This window comes from Argiope bruennichi, chromosome 7 (assembly GCF_947563725.1).
Source record: "Argiope bruennichi chromosome 7, qqArgBrue1.1, whole genome shotgun sequence".
In the NCBI taxonomy this organism is placed as follows: Eukaryota; Metazoa; Arthropoda; class Arachnida; order Araneae; family Araneidae; genus Argiope; species Argiope bruennichi.
The window spans coordinates 66,305,150-66,327,410 of NC_079157.1; the positions used below are offsets into that span (position 1 = coordinate 66,305,150).

At 30.4% G+C, this 22,261-nt stretch overlaps 1 protein-coding gene across 1 annotated transcript in view; it reads left to right on the top strand.

Annotated features, from left to right (window-relative positions):
• The first annotated feature begins 1,373 nt into the window (after positions 1-1,373).
• The window catches only part of LOC129975401 (QRFP-like peptide receptor), a 133,510-nt gene continuing 112,622 nt past the window's right edge, over positions 1,374-22,261 (top strand). The window contains exon 1 of the mRNA XM_056088464.1: positions 1,374-1,916. Coding sequence (XP_055944439.1) covers positions 1,504-1,916 — 413 coding nt within the window. The 5' untranslated portion in view covers positions 1,374-1,503. The remainder of the gene's footprint in view (positions 1,917-22,261) is intronic.

Here is a 22,261-nt window from a genome sequence, read left to right on the forward strand (position 1 = left end):
TGCTTTAGTTCTTTATCTCAGACAAAATGACGTGTCTTAATTAATGTTACTTAATTATTAATGAACCAAATTAATTAATGAATCAAATTAAATTTATCTAATAAACTAAATGAATCCCTTTTCTTATTCTAATTTCAAGCCTAAAATATTTTAATACAATATGATTAGAAAAAAATGGCCCTTTAAAGGGTTAATAAAGCTTCAAATAGATGCAAATTTCATCAAGGTAATCAATATACTGATGATAGCAAATACTATATAACACACGCCAATGAATATGTATCGCAAGTTTTATATCAACATATGCACATTTTTTTTTTTTGAAAAAAAAAAATCATTTTTTCTATCTTCCTTTTCTTTTGCATCTTTCTTCCGGACTTGCCAAAGGCGAGAACCACTGACATCCAAACTCCTCTTCAAATTCTCCGGAAAAACCGGCGCGCGCGCAACAGGCTTTTAATATTCTTCTCCCAAAATCCCAACAAGACCTGGAACGGATAACTTTGAGCACTGAGCATGCGTCTCCAGATTTCAGTGTTGTTCCCACTCCTTGTCCCGCTCAGTCAGTGTTCTGTTCTCTGAGCTTTGAGGGGAACACGGCAATTTCTTGCAAGTATCAGGCTGCTAAATTGGCCTTTAACTGGCTGCCACTGGCAGCAAATCGATGCGTTCCAATCTTCATTCGAATCCGTCTTCACGTTGTTGTTGTTTTTTATCTTCGCCGAAAAAGGATATTTTGATCATTCAAAGTGTGCTCCGGGACTTTAGTTCAATTTTTTAAAAGAATGTTTTAAAAACTTTTCGAAGAATGATTTGTTAAACAGAGGAATGTTTGTTACGTTTTCATAATTAAAGATGGCGATCTTACGGTTTTTTTTAATGTAGATATATACAATTTGGATTAACTTTTAATTTATCTATAATAGTTTAGAAACTTTTTAAAAGTAGTTTTTATTTATTATTTGTATATATTTGAATGGTTTGGACGTAAAATGGAATTAAAATTATCTTTCGTTACTTTTTTGGACTAATTTCGCTAGCAGAATTCTTTTGAAAACTTGAATTAAACTTATGTAAACTATTGAAAAAAATTGATTGTTCAAAGAAGAAAATTTTACGAAATGCAAAATTGAAAAAAAATATTTATTTGTATTTTCTCTTGTGCTTCTTTGAATAACTGACTTTGCAGATTCGGAAAAATTTTATAAGTTCAATCATTGTGGTCCGCAATAGTATTAAAACAATTCTGTATCATTTTTAAAATTTTCAATTGTAATATATCATTTGAAATGATTGATTAAAAGCATTATTAATTGAGTTAGTAAAACAAATCGCAGATTACAAATTTAGTTTAAAATTTTGTTTTTTCAACGTTTATAAACAGTTTTATTGCTACAGAATAAAACGATCTTCAACTTCTTCAGCTATCCTATCAGGTTTCGTCCTCTGTTGTAAGAATACTTTAAAAGTTCTGCAAACTTTATTACATATCTAACATTCAAGATGCAGACAGAAGCAAACCCAACTACCTCAGAGGATCCTCATAGCATGGCTCCAAATGAAACCATGCAAGAGATCGTACCATATCCTGACTTTACACAAATTCCTGCCGTAAGGTACGTGTTTGTTGCAGCATATCTCATAGTGATGGTGCTAGCTGTGATAGGCAATGCCATGGTTTGTTGCACCGTTTTCACCAATCGCAAAATGCACACCGCTGTGAATTATTACATAGTGAATTTGGCAGTCTGTGACTTCATGGTCGGTATATTCGTACTGCCTGTCAAACTGATGGAACTTACATCACCTGCTGATTGGGGAATTCTGAACGATGAACTGTGTACTACGTTTATGTACTTGCAGACCATCTTCGTGTTTGCCAGCGTTTTGACACTTGTTGCTATATGCATAGAAAGGTAAGTAATTATTTTCGCAGGCATGTTTTTTTTAGTTTTATTTGTTTTCTGATGTGTGATTGTACTTCTGATAACAATTCGATTTCTTATACTTTAAAAATTTTTAAAAGTTGGAAGGAATTCCATTTTTTTCTGTCAGATCAGAACTTTTTTTTTAACAAAACAATGAATTTGCATTATGGTATTGGATAAAAATTAATAAAATTAAGTCATTAAATAATAAAAATAATGACAAGATAATAGCGTATATATTGGATTGTAAAAAAATCACAACTAATCAGTTTATAAATTGTAGCTAAGACAAACGATTTGATTTCTGATGCATGCTGGTGTTTTAAATTTCATTTCGATTTCTGACACTTTAAAACTTTTAAAAGGTGGAAAAAATTCTATTTTTTTTCTGTCGGATTTTAATTTTTTTTCAAAGGAAACAATATATTTTTATAATAATATTAGATAAAAAAAATGAATAAAATTTAGTCTTAGAGTATTATAATAAAAATAATAACAAGAAAATAGTATAAATATTTTATTACAATAAAAAAATAACAACTAATCAGATAATAAATTGAAACTAATACAAGCGACAGTAATTTTATTATAAGATGACAGAACTGTGGCAATCTTTTGAGCTAGTTAGGAGGTGTTCTAATTAGTTAGGCATATAATTAAAATGATAAAATTAAAATCATGGAAGTCCAATTTGAGAAATTGTATGAGAGAAGAAAAATTTAGCAATAAAGTTAAATGAACATCTTTTAGTTCGAAAGTTGTGTTAAGACAATAATAATTGATATTTCTACTGAATTTTAAATTTATTGTAAAATACTGTTAACTTTTAAAAACATCTGAAAAATTTGTATCAAATCAAAATACAAATAAATACTAAAGTGCTACCTGACTTTTCTAGATTATAATATCCATTAAAATAAAATAATATTATTATAAGTAATTAAACTGAAAAAAGTGATTAAAATTTTTATTAAAAGTGATTATAGCAAAAAAGGGATTGATTTTAAAACTATATATAATTATAAACTTTTTTAAAGGCTTCATTTTTTTTAACATTTGTATGGATATTCTGTTGTTTTAATATAAGTATATGTATTTATTAATCAAGTATTCAAATAAGCTGTATATTATTCAATGATTGGTTTTAACGAATCTGAATAACGAAAAATCAATGAATAAGGTAACTTGGTTGAATTTTCATAAATGCTTTGCTCTTTTTCGACATTTTGGCAGTTTATGAAAATGATAATACATGTTCGCTTACTACAGCTATAATTCATATTTGACGACTATTTACTTATTCAAAATTTACATGCTTTTTATAGTTAATATTATATAATTTAAGAAACATTGTGCCTCTAAATTTCAATCTGCCTTCTTATTCTTTGGTTAATTATATGCATAAAATATTTTTAAATTATCTTTTTCAATAGAGATTTTAGGAATTGATAAGCTTCATATTTAATATATTAGACTATTAAAATAAAGTATAGTGATAAATTTATTAATGAAAATTTATAAATTAATAAGTTTATAATGATGAAAATATAGCCTATTTTCAATATTTTGAGAAATAAAAATTTTAAATTGAAGTAAGTATGTTATATTTGAGAATAGATGCACACTTTATTTTCCTACTTTTTATTATTTATTCATTTTCTCAAAGAAAAATTCATAAATTTCGACAGTGATATTGAGTAAACATTTTATATATTTAAAACAATAACTAGTATAGAATATATTTTTTTTTGCATTGGAATAAATATTCGATAGATGTAATAATTAAATGATTATTAAAGATCAGGGTTGAAAATAAATATTTATTTTAAAAACTTGCATTTTATTCTTGTATATGGAATCGCTTAATTTCTTGTAAGATGCTTTTTAATTATTTTATCGACATTATTCTTCAGTATTTTAATCACTGTTTAATCATATGAAAACGAATCATTGTAAAAGAAACTCGCTCGACTTCATCTAAAAATTAAAAGAAAGCGATTCTGCTCGTTATTAGAATGATTAATCCATATTTATTTTTTCATTCAATCAAATATCCATATAACTGAAAGTTAATTTGAAAGCTGCTCCATTCTTTCATCGATTTTTTTTTACTGTCGACAACTTATAAATAATAATGATAATTAATGAAAAGGATTTCCGTATTTTCAAGATAAATGAGCATTCAGTCGTTTTCAGTTTTCCTTGTTTTTCTTTTTTATTGCTTGTTCTTTCTGTTTAATTTAATAATAATTTAATTGATTTGATTCAGTCAAACTTCGCAAGCTTATGTATCTTTGCACTACTCAACTAGTTTCTAATAGTTTAACTTTATTTTACTGCCTTATTTTTTATTGATTTTCGATTCTGATTCGATAGATAATTTCTTGGTTGAGAGAGATTCTATTATCACTTTAATCGTGGAAAAGATGCTAATTTATAGTGTAAGACATAGAATCCTAGTTGAAAAATAATTTAATGGATATGAATATGATTTTGTTAGTCTCTGGATCCATCTCTTATATAAGAATCTCTCTATGAGGGAAATAACAATCTTTTCGCACGTACTCAAATTCTGTTTTTTTTTCTTCTTTTTTTTTCTTCTTTTTTTATGTATCTGAATGATGAATGCGAGTATGAAAACAATTAGTTTTTATTATGTATCTGAATGATGAATGCGAGTATGAAAACAATTAGTTTTTATTATGTATCTGAATGATGAATGCGAGTATGAAAACAATTAGTTTTTTTTATGTATCTGAATGATGAATGCGAGTATGAAAACAATTAGTTTTTTTTATGTATCTGAATGATGAATGCGAGTATGAAAACAATTAGTTTTTATTATGTATCTGAATGATGAATGCGAGTATGAAAACAATTAGTTTTTATTATGTATCTGAATGATGAATGCGAGTATGAAAACAATTAGTTTTTATTATGTATCTGAATGATGAATGCGAGTATGAAAACAATTAGTTTTTTTTATGTATCTGAATGATGAATGCGAGTATGAAAACAATTAGTTTTTTTTATGTATCTGAATGATGAATGCGAGTATGAAAACAATTAGTTTTTTTTATGTATCTGAATGATGAATGCGAGTATGAAAACAATTAGTTTTTATAAGTAAGCCTTTATTTAGAACTCGGAAGTGTTTTTGAATGTATATAAGAATAGTACTGCTTTCTTTCCTTTTCTATTAACAGAACATTAAAATTGGATTAAAACAAATGGCGATTTGTTTTAATTTCAATGTTCCTGCTTATTATGTAGTTACGGGATTACAAACTTCAATTTGCCTTTTTTAATGCTATAATTGTAGCAACGGTTAATGAGCTGAAGGTTGCCGCTATTTCTCAGTATTGTTTTTATTTGACGTTTGTCATTGAATTTCTGCACAAATGCAGATTTTAGCATTTTCAGAATCGAATTTTATCATTTTGAGATTGTTTAGCATTTTTTGTATTGTAGCTTATAAATTCTAAAATATTTTTAATATTTCAAGCACTTTTTTATATGAAGTGTAATTGTTTAAATAAATATAAAATAATAATAAATAAAATATTTTTAAAATTTTGATTTTGATTTTAATGTTAATGACTAATTTTTTTTTTATTATTATCGCATCGTATTACACATATGAATCTATTCAGTTTACTGTTCATTCAATCGTAGTTATTTTATTTCCCGATGTTTATGTTTGATATAACTAATTATTTTAATTAATTCAGTCAGCTTTTTCTTTCCAGATGTGTGTCATTTGTGATTTATTTTTATTATTGAGACACTATTTGTTTCAAATCAATTTTTAGTTATTGTCATGTGAGAACATCGTGTTTTGATTAGGGGGTTTTGAAGCTCGAAATCGCGTAGGCAATGAATAAAGCATAAATGGCAATTTTCATCATCATTTTTTAATCACACACACACACACACACACACACACACACACACACACACACACACACACACACACACACACACACACACACACACACACACACACACACACACATAATATAATATTTTTACCTGCTTTTACCCGTACTGTTTATATCAAAATAGGTCGAGCTCCAAAACTTTGTTTGCCAGCTTGAAAGTTTAAATATATATATATATATATATATATATATATATATATAATGTGTGTGTGTAGAAAGGGGGGGGGGGAAGAGACCGATAGAGAAGTCTCATGATTATTTCAAACCAGTTTAGAGTGGTTAATGACTTAAATTATTTAAGACAAATAATGACTTAAAAATAATAATGTTCACACATGATAACTTGAAATTTGCGATCGCAGATTTCATTTTAATTTTATTAATTTCCTTTTTTTATAGTTTTATTTGAATATTCACGAAATTGAATATATAAAGAAGATCCCACTGTAATTAAGTTTTTAAGGTTTTTTTCATTTGCATCTAAAGTGTAGAACAAATAATATATATTTTTTAAGCTCTTTACTAAAAAGTATAAAATTTTCTATAAGTAATTTTTGCTGTTAATTTGTAGCCATCATATCCGAGTTATTGTTAATCTTGAACTCAGTTGTTGATCGTAACCACCTTGAATTTAATTTAGTAATATTCAGTTAAATATTGTTTCTAATAAACATTTTAAATAAACAAAAATGCTCCAAACTAGAAAATTTTAGAAATCAAAATTTATTATATTATTAAGTTTTCGATATCGTTATTTTAGACGATTTTTGCCCATTTCAACGACTCACTTTATTCGATCGAATAGTTAGTCTAAAATAATGAAATTCAAAGCTTCATAACTTGGTAAGTTTTGATCGCAGATCAATGGAACTTTTTAGAGTAGCTTATTTCTTGTTTCAATAGATCTGATTCATAGGATGGGGGGATACATAAAAATTTAGATTCTGTAATTTCTTTAGCATTATATTCATTGACTTCAACAATGTAAAATTCCATTCTTTGAATCATTTAAAGTATGTTTTAATAGGATGCATCTACCCATCTTTAATGGTAGAGATAAGTAATGCGGTTATGATTAGAGTGGACATCCTATCTAACTGAGCAACTGTAGGTGCTGTACTTACCACCGAAAATTCATCACCTGCGTGTGGATTGGTGCTCAGATATTAATTTTGAAGTCGAGTTTGATTACGAGTCCCATGTTTGATTACGAGTCCCATGTTTGATTACGAGTCCCATGTTTGATTACGAGTCCCATGTTTGATTACGAGTCCCATGTTTGATTACGAGTCCCATGTTTGATTACGAGTCCCATGTTTGATTACGAGTCCCATGTTTGATTACGAGTCCCATGTTTGATTACGAGTCCCATGTTTGATTATGAGTTCCATGTTTGATGACGATTCCGTGTTGCTGTGCATATCGCTTAGGTGCAACACTCGTATCTATATACCTACAAAGTTTATATATTTGTGTTTGTTGACTTTTAAAGATTGAAACGATGAGTTTTTATATCCTTATCGTGGATTTATGATTCAAAATAATATATACATATATTGCAGATATGCCTTCCGACTTTCAGTAGATATTAAAATGAATTTTTAAACGAAACTACAAATAACTAGTATATATTAATATATTGAGCAAGTATGAATTTAAAAAATCAGATTTTCATTTCATGTGAAGTATTATGGCTATATTCAGTTGAAACTTTTTTGATCCAATTGATCTGACCATCGTAACTAGAGATCATCAATGTACAGGTTCTGACTTCTATTATGATTACAAAAATATTGGCAGCCAGTGTTTCTGAAGCATTGGAGATGCTTCAACAGCAATCGGAATAATTCAGGCAAAATTTATCTCGATTAGATTTTTATTTATAATTATACAAATATATATAGTCAGTTTGCTTTTTTGTCATTCGTTAACGCACCAAGAATACATTCCACGATATCTCATGACTAATGTGTTTTTGTCACATTGCCCTTTGCTTTAATATGTTCCTCTTTAATATGAAATTTATTTAACTATTAACCCTTTGTCCTCGTAAAAGTAATTCGATGCGTGATTATTTACTTAATACAAGGACTTTTTATTATACCGAAAAATAAATATATATAATTATTTTAAGTCTAATTTCTCCAAAAATTTAATCTACATTTTTCCAACAGCTAGGTACTTTTAATAATACAAATTAAAAAATAAATAAATAAATCAAACATCAAAAAGGTGTAATGACAAAAAATCAGATTATCAGATTTTTCTGAGAAGAGACATCCGAACACAAAGGAGTAATAGGTAATATATATTATAACACAAATTAATATACATAGTAATAAATAAACAAAAGAAAAATATAAATAAAATTATAATTACAATAAAAAGTGAAAACCGAAATTAAATATGGGAAAAGAAATGCTATGAAAATGGATTGCAAATCAATTGTAACAGTGGAAATAAAATGTGACATAGGATGTAAAAAAGGGCAATTGACACATTAATTGCTCATTAGGGAATTAATTTAATTTGAACAGTAGAAACGAATTATAGCCATTTCTGTAAACAATATCGAAAAATTAAGTGAAATAATTCTGCCTTCTACAAATACTACAATAGATAAATGTAGAAAGATGGAGAAAGCGATAGAAATCTAAGAAACAAAATAAATAATATATAATATACCAAGAAAAATCAAAAAATGGAAACATACTTGAGATAATAAAAATTGAAAAAAAAAAATCATAAAGAAAGAAGAACTTGAAAAAAAAATATCATTTTCTACATGTGGGATACTCCGGTGTTTATTGGTATCGTATAAAGCAGCTTTTGCGCCTATTTGTGAAGGCTGAAAACTTTTGGGTAATGATTTGCGTATATATTCATATACCCAAACATATATATATAGTGTATGTGTGCGTGCGTGCGTGCGTGTGTGTGTGTGTGTATGTATGTATGTGAATGTGTGTACGTGTATACGTATATGTGCGTATGTGTTTGCATATATGCATGTGAATGTGTGTACATGTATGCATGTACATATAAGTGTGTGTGTATGCATGTATGTGTGCGTGTGTGTATGCATGTATGTGTGCGTGTGTGTATGCATGTATATGTGCGTGTATGCATATGTGCGTGTGTGTATGCATGTGTGCGTGTGTGTATGCATGCGTGTGTGTGCATGTATGTGTGTGTGTGTATGCATGTGTGTGCGTGTGCGTGTATATATATATATATATATGTAGATGTGTGTGTGTGTATGTATGTATGCATGTATGTAGATGTGTGTGTGTGTATGTATGTATGCATGTATGTAGATGTGTGTGTGTGTATGTATGTATGCATGTATGTAGGTGTGTGTGTGTATGTATGTATGCATGTATGTAGGTGTGTGTGTGTATGTATGCATGTATGTAGATGTGTGTGTATGTATGTATGCATGTATGTAGATGTGTGTGTATGTATGTATGCATGTATGTAGATGTGTGTGTGTGTATGTATGCATGTATGTAGATGTGTGTGTGTATGTATGCATGTATGTAGATGTGTGTATGTAAATAACGTTTTGACTGCTGCACGATGGCGACAATAGTGACGCAATCCTGTGGTTTATTGCACACCGATTAAAATGGTTTTCACAGTAATAGCAGCTTTTGCTCAATTTAAATATTTAATACGATATTCAGAAGAAAAATTAATGCATGTCATCGCCTACAATTGAATGTATATTGGAGTTATGAAATAGTTTTTCGCTTATAGATGGCGCTGCGAAAATGCGTTTGTTGCAGAAAATAAGATTGTAAAGCTAATTTAAGGGTCAGCGCCCTAATTAAAAATAAGAGTGCAATTATTTTTTGAAAATCCAATAATAAGAAATTTTATTTCGATGCAAACAATTTTCTTTCTTTTATTGCTGAGTAGTTTTTTTTTATTTTCTTATCAATTAATGATAGATTGCCAGCGAATTACTTAAAATTATGGCAGTTTTATTATTTTCCTGTTTTGATGATTCTGTTTAAACCCTATTATAATAAAAAAGAAAATGGCCTTGAAAATTTCTTGTTGTATTTGAAAGTCTATTTAAGATTTTTTGCGAGAACACTAACAAGGATTGTAGAATATGAATATCTCATAATGAGTAACGTCGAAACGCCAATCGAAATAATATCAATCTATGCAGTAAGTTTAAATTTGAGCATCGCATTTTATTTTAAACATTTTTATGTCGTTTTTATTTTGTATTTTTAATTAATTATTGTTAGGTTTATGTATTTGAAATTATTGGCAAATAATTATACATCATTGTAATTGATATTTATATCTAAACAAATTTAAAATTCTTTTAGATAACTTTGTACTAAAACTATTCAGAATTATCAAATCATTATTGTTAATTTCCTTTTCTCATGGAAAATACGTTAGAATTTGCTTGTTTTTGAATTGAAGACAAATCGTTCTCTTTTCTGGTATAATATGGATAGCATACAGTAATGATGTCCTATGAAATGTTGAATATTTCTTTTCGAACAGCGTTGGAAAATTCTTATGTTCGGAAGACCCGATTCCACCAAAGAACCGTCGTGTAAGGGGGTCTGTTGCACGTTAAATCCGTCATGACCAAACGTCCTCCCGCTGGTGTGGTGTGGTGTGGTGTGGAGAGGGGGTGCCAGCTCAGATGTCGTTCTCGTCATCTGACTGTGGTTCAAAATTACGAGGTCCGTCCCAAAATAGCCCTAGTGCTGCTTCAAACGTTAATATAACCAACGTTAATATAACCAAACCAAACCAATCTCATGTTCGGAAGATCAAGAACTTGAGAATTATAGCTACTTAAGATTTCCCATGTGCATGGTAATTTATAAGTCAAATCATCATAGATTAGAAATCTGTATATTTATGTAAGATTTGAGAATGGGCACTGACTAGTGAGTCTTTATCATAAATAACTATCATGCAATCTCAAAAAGAAACATTAATCTAGTAAATGAATCACGAAATTCAGTGAAGCCATTTCAACTTTTTCAAAAAGAAACTCATGATTAAACAGTATAAAATTGATTCATATTGCTTATCTTTGCCATTGTTGCATCATGAAATACAGGGTGGGCCTATAATAATATATTAAACACGATATGTTATGTATCCCCAAAACCAAAAGTTCGCTAGATTAAGGTCTTGAGGGAACGTTTGGTGGAACGTTTTGATGGAACGAGTAACGTGCGACGTGGAAGTATCCAACACAAGGGTGACGGCAGGTAAAGCACTTTTTTTCTTGCGAAGTAAGCACAACATGATTTCCCAAAAGCGTAATATACCATTCTGTGGTGACGGGAGATGATGCAGGACAATGCTCTTCAAAAAGAAAGGGAATGAAGAACGCTGTGAAACCATACCACACATTCACAATCCGGTATAATGTAGTGGTTTGATCACATCTCGCGAGTGTCTGATGTCTCCCAAATACGACTATTTTGCGTACTGATGGCATCATACCAAGAAAAGTGGACTTCATCTGTCCACATGATGTTCAGCAAACATTGTGGCTCATGCTTCCGTTGAGCAAGTGCCCATATTGCAAAGGCTTGATTTTTATCGGAATCTGCAGGCAATAATGGGTGAAGTGCCTGCATCTTGTATGGATGCAATTTCAAGATTCTGCGCAGAATGCGTCGGATCATAGTTTTCATAATCCCAGTTACTCTTTCAGCTTCACGCGCACTGTTACTAATGTCTTATACTGTTACTTACACTGTTACCCGCTAATGTCTCTGCTGTCAAATTCCCTATGACACTTTGTAGAACAGGGAAACTGTCAGCTCTGACAGATGGTCTGACACTTTGTGAATGATTCTCCAAAGCTCCTTCTTCCTCAAAAGGACGTACTAAATTCAATTATCTAATGAAATTGGGCTTTAATTCGCCTCGATTACTTTCACTGTGAGGAATTTCCACGATGATTTAAATGGGGATTCATCTTTTCTTACAGAAAAGCTTAACCACCAATGTTTGATCCAGTAACGATAACATGATGCTAGCATCAAATGACGGATCCATTTCCAGCCTTATGTTTTATAGTTATTTAGATTTGCATAAATCGTCTCGATTTGACATGTGAGCACCCTCTATCTATCAGTTTTTGAAGAATTACCATTGAAGAAAATGGCAAAAACTTTGTGAATATATTCCCGCAAACCGCAATGGTTTTCGAGTATTACTTTTTCATTATGGTTTTTAGAAGCTTTTACGCATTTATAACACAACTTGTAATATCGAATGCAAGAAAACCCATAAACCCGTAATATTATGGTATAAAATAAGCATTATTAATCATGATTTCTGCTTTGTATATTCACCTAGTCTGGTTAGCACAAGATGCTGTACCAAAATCTTCGCTTTGTTGTATCCGGAATATCGTACCCTGTTGTGATGATATCGGAAGATTATTGCTGGTCGTATTGTTCGATAAAATTGTTCGTATTATATGTAATAACTTGTCATTTCTTTGTGCAGTAAGAAATTCGCGAAAAATTCACTAGATGCAGATATGTACTTGATACCTAAGATTGCAAGTATTTATCGTTGGCAGTAGTGTTTTGCAATTGCAGAAGTTTATTTTAATTTAGTTGTATTGATTTCCCACTTTAAAGCAATACTAGGGACATTTTAAGATGGTTCTCGTAATTTTAAACCACGGCCAGATGACGAAGTAGACACCTGAGCTGCCACCCCCTTTCCAAGCTTCCGCACCACACCAGCGGGAGGACATTAGGCACCGGTGGATTTAATGTGCACAGGACCCATTTACTCGACGGTTCCTAGGCGGAATCGGGTCTCGAACCCGAAACGCTCCGGTACGGAAGACGAGACTTTACCATTAGTTCACCGCGACCCAACAAATTACAAAAGAAATCTAATTTCGTGTATGTTAGGGAATCGTTTGAATTAATTTGAAATTAAGTTTAGAACTAAACATTGTTAACAAAATTTTATCAGAAACAGGAAAATAAGTTTGTTCTTAAATGATCCAAATATCATAAAGGAACGATTTATCCATCTGAAATATCTTATCTTGTACATTTCTTCTCGGTAAATGCTGATGTTTTATTTATAAAATCAGACTTCATTTATATTTCCTATTTATTACTTATAATAATTTTCTCTTAAGTCATGTTAAGCATGTATAAATGCTTTTAATATCCAGAAAATTTTCAAATTTCAGCAAAGTTCAGCTCTTTTATATTTCTTTATCCATATCATAGTTTAGAAAATATATATGCATTTTATATATTTTTATTTCTTTTATGAAATATTCAATTTTGTGAAATGTATACCCTATATTCTTAGTTCATTTTCTATTGCAAAAACCTCCTTTTTGAAAATATTTATCCCTTAAAAGGTTTTGCTTTCCTTGTGATATTCGTTTAGAAAGATGTTTTTAAAAAGAAATAAACTTTCTATTAAAAACTATACAGATAACAAAATTTTCTGCAAAAATTGCGTGCGAATGTCTTATACTTTATTTCGTAAACAGTTCAATTTTTCGTAATAAATTTATATTTATAAAAGCATTTAATTATAGGATAATACAAAAACTTTAAAAACTTTATAATTAATAAATTATTAATTATAATTTAATCAAAAATATTATGCTTGTAAATGTATCCACAAAAAAAAATATTTTTTAAAAGGTTTCTTCTCAATTTAAATTTTTTTTCTCTTAATCGTGAAAAAATTCGAACTCGAGATTTTGACAAATCTCCATATTTTAGACCTCCATGAGCTGAAAAAACACATTTTTGGAAAGTGTCTGCCTGTGACAAAGATAACTCAAAAACACTGTGAGCTAGACGGCTGAAATTTGGCATACGGTATTTACACCATATGTGCAGATTTCTGTTAAATTTTCAATAAAACCTATTCCGTGGAAGTCCGTTTGCAACGCTGTTCGAATATAATTTAACAGGATAACTACAAAAGGAGCTAGATAGATAAGATTCGGTACACAGATTTGACATCTATAGTGTAGACACCGGTCAAGTTTTGAGAAAAAAAACGAATAACGAGTTGATTGTATGTCCTTCTGTACTTTCAGAAATACGTAAATGCGATCATTCGAAAACGTTATAGGCGAACCCGTCGAATTTTAGCGGAATTTTTGTAGCAATATATTTGCAATGCCTTTTGACTCTACGGACGATGCAACTGTTTCGGTACTAACTCACAAACCAAAGGCACGAGTTTAATTCTCGATTAAAAGTCATCAGCATATATGTCTTTTATCATGAAGCAAGTGTTATCATACTTTATCTTAAGTTCCAAATCCTTCTTTAATCTAGCATTACTTGCAATTTTTAATGGCGTTGTTGTTAAAATAAGATTATAACTAACTCACAAACTAATAAGTTCAGCATTATGTCAGCTTTAATCTCTGCTTTTTTGGATGAACTTTTAGTTAAATACGTACTGATGGGAAATAGTATTGTAAATGGAAGGAGATAATGGAAAGGCTGTACTGACATATAGCCTTTCCATTTTCATGAAAGTATTATATTTTTAAAATAAATGGAAATCACAATCGGAATAAATAAAGAGGGTTATTTTGGGAAATTAAATAGATCGAGTAACCAGTTCCATGTAATAATTTTCTTAACAATTTTCAAAAACATATTTTGGGTTATATAGAGGAGTACCACAAAATATAGAAGCAATTATATCCATTAGTGCATTTTTAATCCGTTTCTTTTTTTAAGATATATGACTGCATTCAATTGGAATTTTAATAAAACAAATTTTTAAAAAAATATAAAATACTTTTAAAAATTTCTTTTGCAAACAATTGATTGAAAAACCAATTATGAAACAAAACAAAACATTAGTTAAAAGCCAAAAATGCTTTGAAAATCGAAAAAAAAAAAAAATATGATTTTCAACTAATGAAAGTCTTAAAGAAATTATCAAACTTAGAACTTTAACAAATAATATATTTAAAAATTGACACATAATTAAAAAAAAATTTAATTATATAAGAAATAAGCTACTTTTTATCTAATCTAATTATCTAAATAGTGAGGTTAAATTGATAATTGACACAAAATTTTCATTATAGCATTAAGACAAATGTAATTTTTTTTTTATATGAACATATTATTCTGTTTAGAAAACGCAAAACATAGCGTGAAATTATTATACAGATATTTAATAACGAATATCAGTAAATTTTTATTAATGAAATTTTTCCTAAGAAGGTTATACCGAAATTTAGAAGTTCAGAAATTAGCTATTAATAATGCAAAATAGCAGTAAAACGTTTATTGCGCAAATGTAAAAATACATATAACCTAAGAAGGAATGAATCTTAAAACCAAAATTCAAGTGCTTATTAAAGAAAATTGCCCCAAAACTAAAAATAATTAATAAGAAATATTCAGTATTTTTGACAAAAATATTGACCTAAAAAGCGAAGGGGGAAGATCACGAGGTATTGGATTATCAAGAAACTTACAGGAGATTCATGTATTTGAAGTCAATAGTAAATAACACGAATACGAACCGCGGTGGCCTGGTGGTAAGGTCTCGGTTCGCGAGCCGTAGGGTTTCAGGTTCGAGACCCAATTCCACCGAAAAACCGTCGTGTAAGGGAGTCTGTTGCATGTTGAATCCGTCAGGGCCAATGCCCTCCCGCTAGTGTGGTGTGGCGTGGAGAGAGGGTGCCAGATCAGGTGTCGTACTCTTCATCTGACTGCGGTTCAAAATTATGAGGTCCGTCCCAAAATAGCCCTAGTGTTGCTTTACAACGGGACGTTAATATAACTAAACTAAACCAACCCATGAATACATTCGTAGAGAGAAAAACAGGAGGCTGAATGAATAAAGTTATAACAGCGAGTGAAAATATATTTAGTAGAAACTATTGGAGAATTTATAATTATGAAATAAATTTTTAATATTTGAAGGAGTAGAAATCTTGTAAAAACATATTTGACAATAGACAGTTTCAAAACAGAAATATATCTATTTTCAATATTTTCATTTTTTTACTCCTCAAATGAATAAAATAACCACTCACACAAATAAAAAGTCCTTTAAATAAATAAAAAAAGAACCATTAAATAGCCTATGTATATCTCGTTGTAAATTTTTCATATCGAAGAAAATCAGAATATTCAGAACTGTATTAAATGCTCTAGTAATGTTAATGTAATTATATTCTTTTGTACTGCATATCATAATATTTCAAATTTCATTATTTTAAATACAATTTAATGTTTAGAAATATGGGGCTTTTAAAATAGCTGTATTTCATAGTTCCATTATAAATAACATTAAATGCATTAATTTCAGCAAATTTGCCATTTTATCCTTGAAAAATACTCTAAAAAAAGGAAAAAGAATTATTGTAACATTTTAAATTAACTTAAAACTTAAACGAATGTGTATTTTATTGTTCTTGCAACATATAAAATATTTGTCTTATGTAGTCGGTTTTTATTCAAAGCTTATGCACTGAAAAAAAACAGTCTTGTGGATTTGAGATTTATATAAGGAGAATTTCTATAAAATATTGAATAAATTTGAATAGTAATATTGTCTTTCGTTCACAATGGCCTTTTAAGTACATTTGAATTTTCAAAAAATATAAAGTATATGAATATTTCAATATAAAAGCAAAACAATCTAAGAAGAACAGTAAAATAACTTAGGAACCTACTAAGAAGAATTTCTCTGTATAAGTTACGTAAAATATCTGCATTCAATGAATTCGTCTTCAAATTATAATAACTAATGGTTTTGTAATATCCTTTTATTGAGAAGAAACATAATACTGGTTAAAGAAGAATAGTTCTATTTATAAAGAATTTAGAGCTCTGCATGCTCTAAATTCTTTATAAATAGAGTTTAAGGATTCAGAGCACGCAAAGCTACTCTTCTTTAACCAGTATTATGTTTCTTCTATTTCTATCTATTTGTGATGTTAAAGCTATATATATATACTAGCTGACCCGGCGAGCTTCCTACCGTCTAACAATCAATGAACAGTTTAGTTACATCATTTATAACTCAGGAATGGCTGTTCCGATTTGAATCATATTTGACTTGTTATAATAATATAAGGAAAAAAATTCAATAAAACTACAAAAATAAGTATTACAATGGCTTGTCAGAAAGACATTTTCTTGATTCAATCTATATATACATTAGGGTTTATTCTCTTGAATCAAGCACCTTTTTATATACAGCATTTTTTGTTTTGTTATCAGGCGAAAGAACAAATAAAGCGGATGGTTTACCACTACGTGAACATCCACATATAGCTGACCATCAGAAAAACATGGGATTTCTAGATTCAGACCACAATCACTCAACGATTGGCCTTGTAATTTGTTAATCGTCATCGCGAATGCAACACGAATTGCAAATTGAATTCGTTTAAACTCAAAGGGCATATCGCTTGGGAAATCCTTGGAATGAGAACTTCCTCATCTTTGAATTCTCCTTAGAGTATAGTCGCGTGAATCAGTTTTTTTTTTTTTTCTCCAAACGCGTTCCATTGCATAGTTTTGGTTGGTCGAAGCATCATGGCCACCGAGTCAACCTTCAGCTGTAAATTATGCGGTGGTAAGCCAGGCAGGTCCAAGGAGTTTAAAAATTCAGATGGGATAGTTGGTGGTGGCGGCTTCTTCTTCGTTAGTTACACAGTCAATAGATTTGAATGAATGCAGAGTACCAACGATTTGATTCTGAATTACGAAGTTTAAGTCATCCATATCTTTGTTCTTAGCCGCCAAAATTGCTCTCTCACTCAACCATTTGTGATTTTTGTGGTTATGAATGATGTTGGGGAACACTTTGTTAATGAGCTCATCCTTCAATGAAACGAAATTGCGAAAATTCCGAGGAAATGAAATCAGTCCGCTTGATTCGTTGACAGGAACACGACCATTACTGATAGTCAACTATTACTTGGAGAAATCCTCAGCAGATGGTTCTCTCTCATAGCGCAACTCTCATGTTTGTTGTCAGTTGATGTTTCTTCACACAGCTCCACAGAATTGATGGTTTGAGGCAAGCGTTTATTTCATCGGCAGCAGTCGATCTTGGATGACTGGCAGTGTTTGGCGGAAATTGCCAGACAGTAAAATCATTGCGCCTCCAAAGCATCTCGAGTCATTGCGCAGATCTTTCAATGTCCGGTCAAGTGCTTCCAAAGCGATTTTGTGCGCCATCGTGCATTCGTCTCATATGATGATTTTAGATTCTGCTAAAATTTTGGCCATCGTAAACTGTTTCGAAATGTTACATATCACTTGTTCAGAATTTTGTAGGTTTAACGCCAACTTTAACCCTAAATGAGCAGTGCGGCATCCTTCCAACAATGTGGCCGCTATGCTAGAGGAAGCAACTGCTACCGCAATGTTCGATCTCGCACGAGCAGTGGCCAAACGCAGTGATATGAAGAATGTCTGCCCAGTTCCACCAGGGGCATCCAGGAAAAATAAGCCACCATTTCCATCATCAGTTGCCTTCATTAATGTATCATACACTTCCTTCTGTTGGAGGTTCAGCAAGGGTACATTCGTTTGAACTGATTGGTCTAATTCATGTCGATCATGTTCACGTTCACGTTCCATTTCTCGATTATTATTCATTCCACGATCTGGCGTTGGCATTCCTAACTTCACAAAGAAACTGCTGGACATGAGGTAACACATGTCTTCAATCATCAGGAAAGCCTGGTTATGCATCTTCTCATTTACCTCAATATCGAGATTTCTCGAACTTACACGAATTCGATGTAAAATGTCTTGTGACATGTTATCCTTGTATTTGTTCTACATGTCACGTGAATTGGATGGGAAGCATGTCGAAAGGATCATAGCAAATAATGTGCGTATCTGACTTGGAGATACAGAAATTGTTGCTTCAGCCATTGTCATGTCCCAATAATTATCGTTTTCAAGCATAGTGAGCTCTTGAAATGCAGCACGAAATGTTGGGCACACTATACCATTAATAGTTAGTAGCGATTCGAATGCTGTTGATCCTCGAACATTCACCAGTAAGAACCGTAAATAGAAGCATTCATCATTCTTCGGATAAACATATATAAATACGGCCAAGAGCATCCGTAAAAGGCACATCCAGATGATCAGGAACCGCGTCGCCTAGCTTCCGATGTTGAAATTTCTTCGATGAAGCGTTCCAAGTGTAATAACCTGGCAGCTTTGGGTAAAACAATGTTCGGGCAAAAGGATCGCTTTGTAAGTCGCAAAGAAACTCGTCAACGTTGTCGCTGGAGGTACTTCAACTCGTTGAGCAACATTCGACGCGGTGAAATAAACTTGTTGCTTATTCTCCAGATGCACCGCCAAATGTACAACAGTGAGATGACGTTCGTGTATAAGGAATGAGAATATACGCCAAATCGCCTCATTGCTGTTTACATAAAAAAGGTCACATGGTCAGAAAAGGAAAACTACTGGACCAAATGTTATCAAACTTGGTAATAGTTTAAAGGAAGTCATGGAAATTTCTTTTCCGACAACAAAGTTCAAAAACTCACCACCAGGGGGAAATGGCGCTGTATGCAATATTGCCAAAGTTCGTTTATCCTATTGACTGCGAATAGCCCCTCGGCGAGATTAAATCTTCAAGAACTTCAGCATTTTACTTGTATATATTCTAACATCAACACACTAAAAATATACATGACGGAAAATCTTAAAAAAATAATTATTATCCTCATTCAAACAATAATATAGAGTTAAGAAAATTAAACAGTGGAAATGTCCATCCTAAACCTTTTTCTCTAATAAGGGTGCTATCCCCACCCCTTCCTCCCCAAAATGATGGACTTAGGGTAAGACAGAGAACATCTTGCATCACACTGGCATAGAATAGTTAAGAAATATTGATATTTAAGTTGAATTTAGCATTTTACAGTATCGAACGTGCTATCCTTATCGAGTTGTTTGGCGATTAATCTCTGGTATGAGTTAATAGCACCCGAACTTCGAATTTGGGATTCAGAGGCGTTATTTTTAACTGATTGAAACAAAAATTTGACACAGAATTGTAATTATAGTAAGAAAATCATATACAGAATTTCATGTATTTGAGTCATTAAGGTTTTGAGTTATCACTTCCCTGTTTGTGAAAATACTGATATAGACAGTCAACCCGTTGACAAATTAAGTTCAAAAATAAATAAAGATTTACAATTTAAATGCCAAATCTGTGAACCAAATTTTATCCATCTAACCCTATTCCTTTTGTAGTTATCATTTTAATTCATATTTGGAGAGTCGAAAAAACAGGCTTCCACTAAATGAATTTCTCTCGAAATTTGAAAGAAATCTACAAGTTGAGTGCAAAGACCATAAACCAAATTTCAGCCTTCTAGCCCATCTTCTTTGTCGCAGACAAACTGACTGCTAGAATATTGCAAAAATGTGTTCTTCGAACTGAAGAGTTTCTGAAACATGGTAATTTATCAAAATCTCGTATTAGAAATTTTTAACGAATGCAATACTTTCTCTATACTTCGTGCATAAGAAAGCAAATAATAATAATAATAATAATCAATGATTTTTACGCTCTCAAATTTCAACTTATGTGAGAACATCACTATTTTTTAAGTCATTATTTGTCTTATTTAATTTTAGTCATTAACCAGTTTACACCGGTTTGAAACAATCGCGAGACTTCTCTATCGGTCTCTATCCCCCCCACCTTCTCTCTCTCTCCACACACACACACACACACACACACACACACACACACACACAATCTTTAAACTTTCAAGTTAGTAAACAAAGTTTTGGAGCTCGACCGATTTTGAGATAAAGCAATACGGGTAAAAGCAGGTAAAAAAATATATGCGATTAAAAGATGATGATGAAAATTGTGATTTATGCTTTATTCATTGCCTACGCGATTTAGAGCTTCAAAATTCCCTAACCAAAAACATCATGTTCTCACATGATAAAAAAAATCTATATTTTAATGATACTTAGGTGATAAAAAATTATTCTGGAAAATAAGATGAACCATCATTTTAATTGCTTTTTATAGAAACGATTTATTTTTAAATGTCCGTTTCAATACATTATTAGGTACTTCAATGCTCGAAATTCCAAAAAATATAAATAAAAAAAAATACAGAAAATACTTTTTTTTTCACACACTTACGTTTTGTGAAAGAAAAATTCTTTTGTGAAATTAATCATTTCTTGATCAATCAATTTTTTTTCTGCTGTTCTTTGAACTTTATTTCGCAACATACGAGTCAAATAATATAATATTTAAGCAAGAATGAGTCTTTTTTTTTTCTTACAAATGCAACTCCATTTATTTCTAATTACTTTTTTTTTTTGTTAAAAAAAAGAAAAGGGAAACAGAACCAATTTTTTTCTAAACATCAATTATTTTTTTAAAACAGATCATTTGAGAGCAATAACTGAAATTAATTTGAAGAACTACTTCACGGTTTATTATTTCTGATATATTTGCTGTGAAAAAAAGTCTGAAAAAATTAGTCACAACCTATTTGAAAAAAAAAAAAATAGAAAAAAATCTATTAATCATTTGCATAATCAATTATTCACCTGCGCTTCATTTATTTTGTGAGTAATTATCTATATTAATTATTATTTCTTAGAATTGTCCATAGTAATTTATTTTAAAAATTCACCGGCTGTGTACGAATGTATTCTCGCATTATAAGAGTAATATATTAATAAATAGAGAAATTAAGATCAAGTAATCTTTTCTCTAGATACATTTGTATTTATATTTATTTTTAACAGATTATTAAATTAATATAATAATACATTAATAAAATAAATACAATTATTAAATTGTTTTTATGAGTACATTTGGATTGATTAAGCTGCAATGACCTCAATATAAATAAAATAATAAAGTCAATTTTTTTCTAAACATACCTCTTAAAAGATTAAAAACAAAGCTTTGTTAAGTATGGGAGCTTATTTTGTATAATCATCTAAGAAATAAGTTCCTTTTCTTTCGTTATTTTTTATGAATTATTTGTTATTCTGGCATTCGATATTACTTGCTATTGTTTAATGCTAAAATTATTAATGTTAATTATCAATTTATAATATTTATGTTTTCCAGGTTACAGAATTAAGCAACGTTTTAGGTGAATATTTGTTTATGAATTTCTCTGCTCTTGAAAAAAACGGATCTCTGATGAAAAACTTATCGTAAAATAATTAATATTTTTGATATTTTATTTGTTTAATTGCGTGGAAAATGTAATAAAATAGAAAAACGGTTTTATTATAAATTAAATGCCTAATTATGATAATTTTGTATATTGTATCGCAGGGTGATAATATTTATATAAACCTTTAATTATATTTATAAATT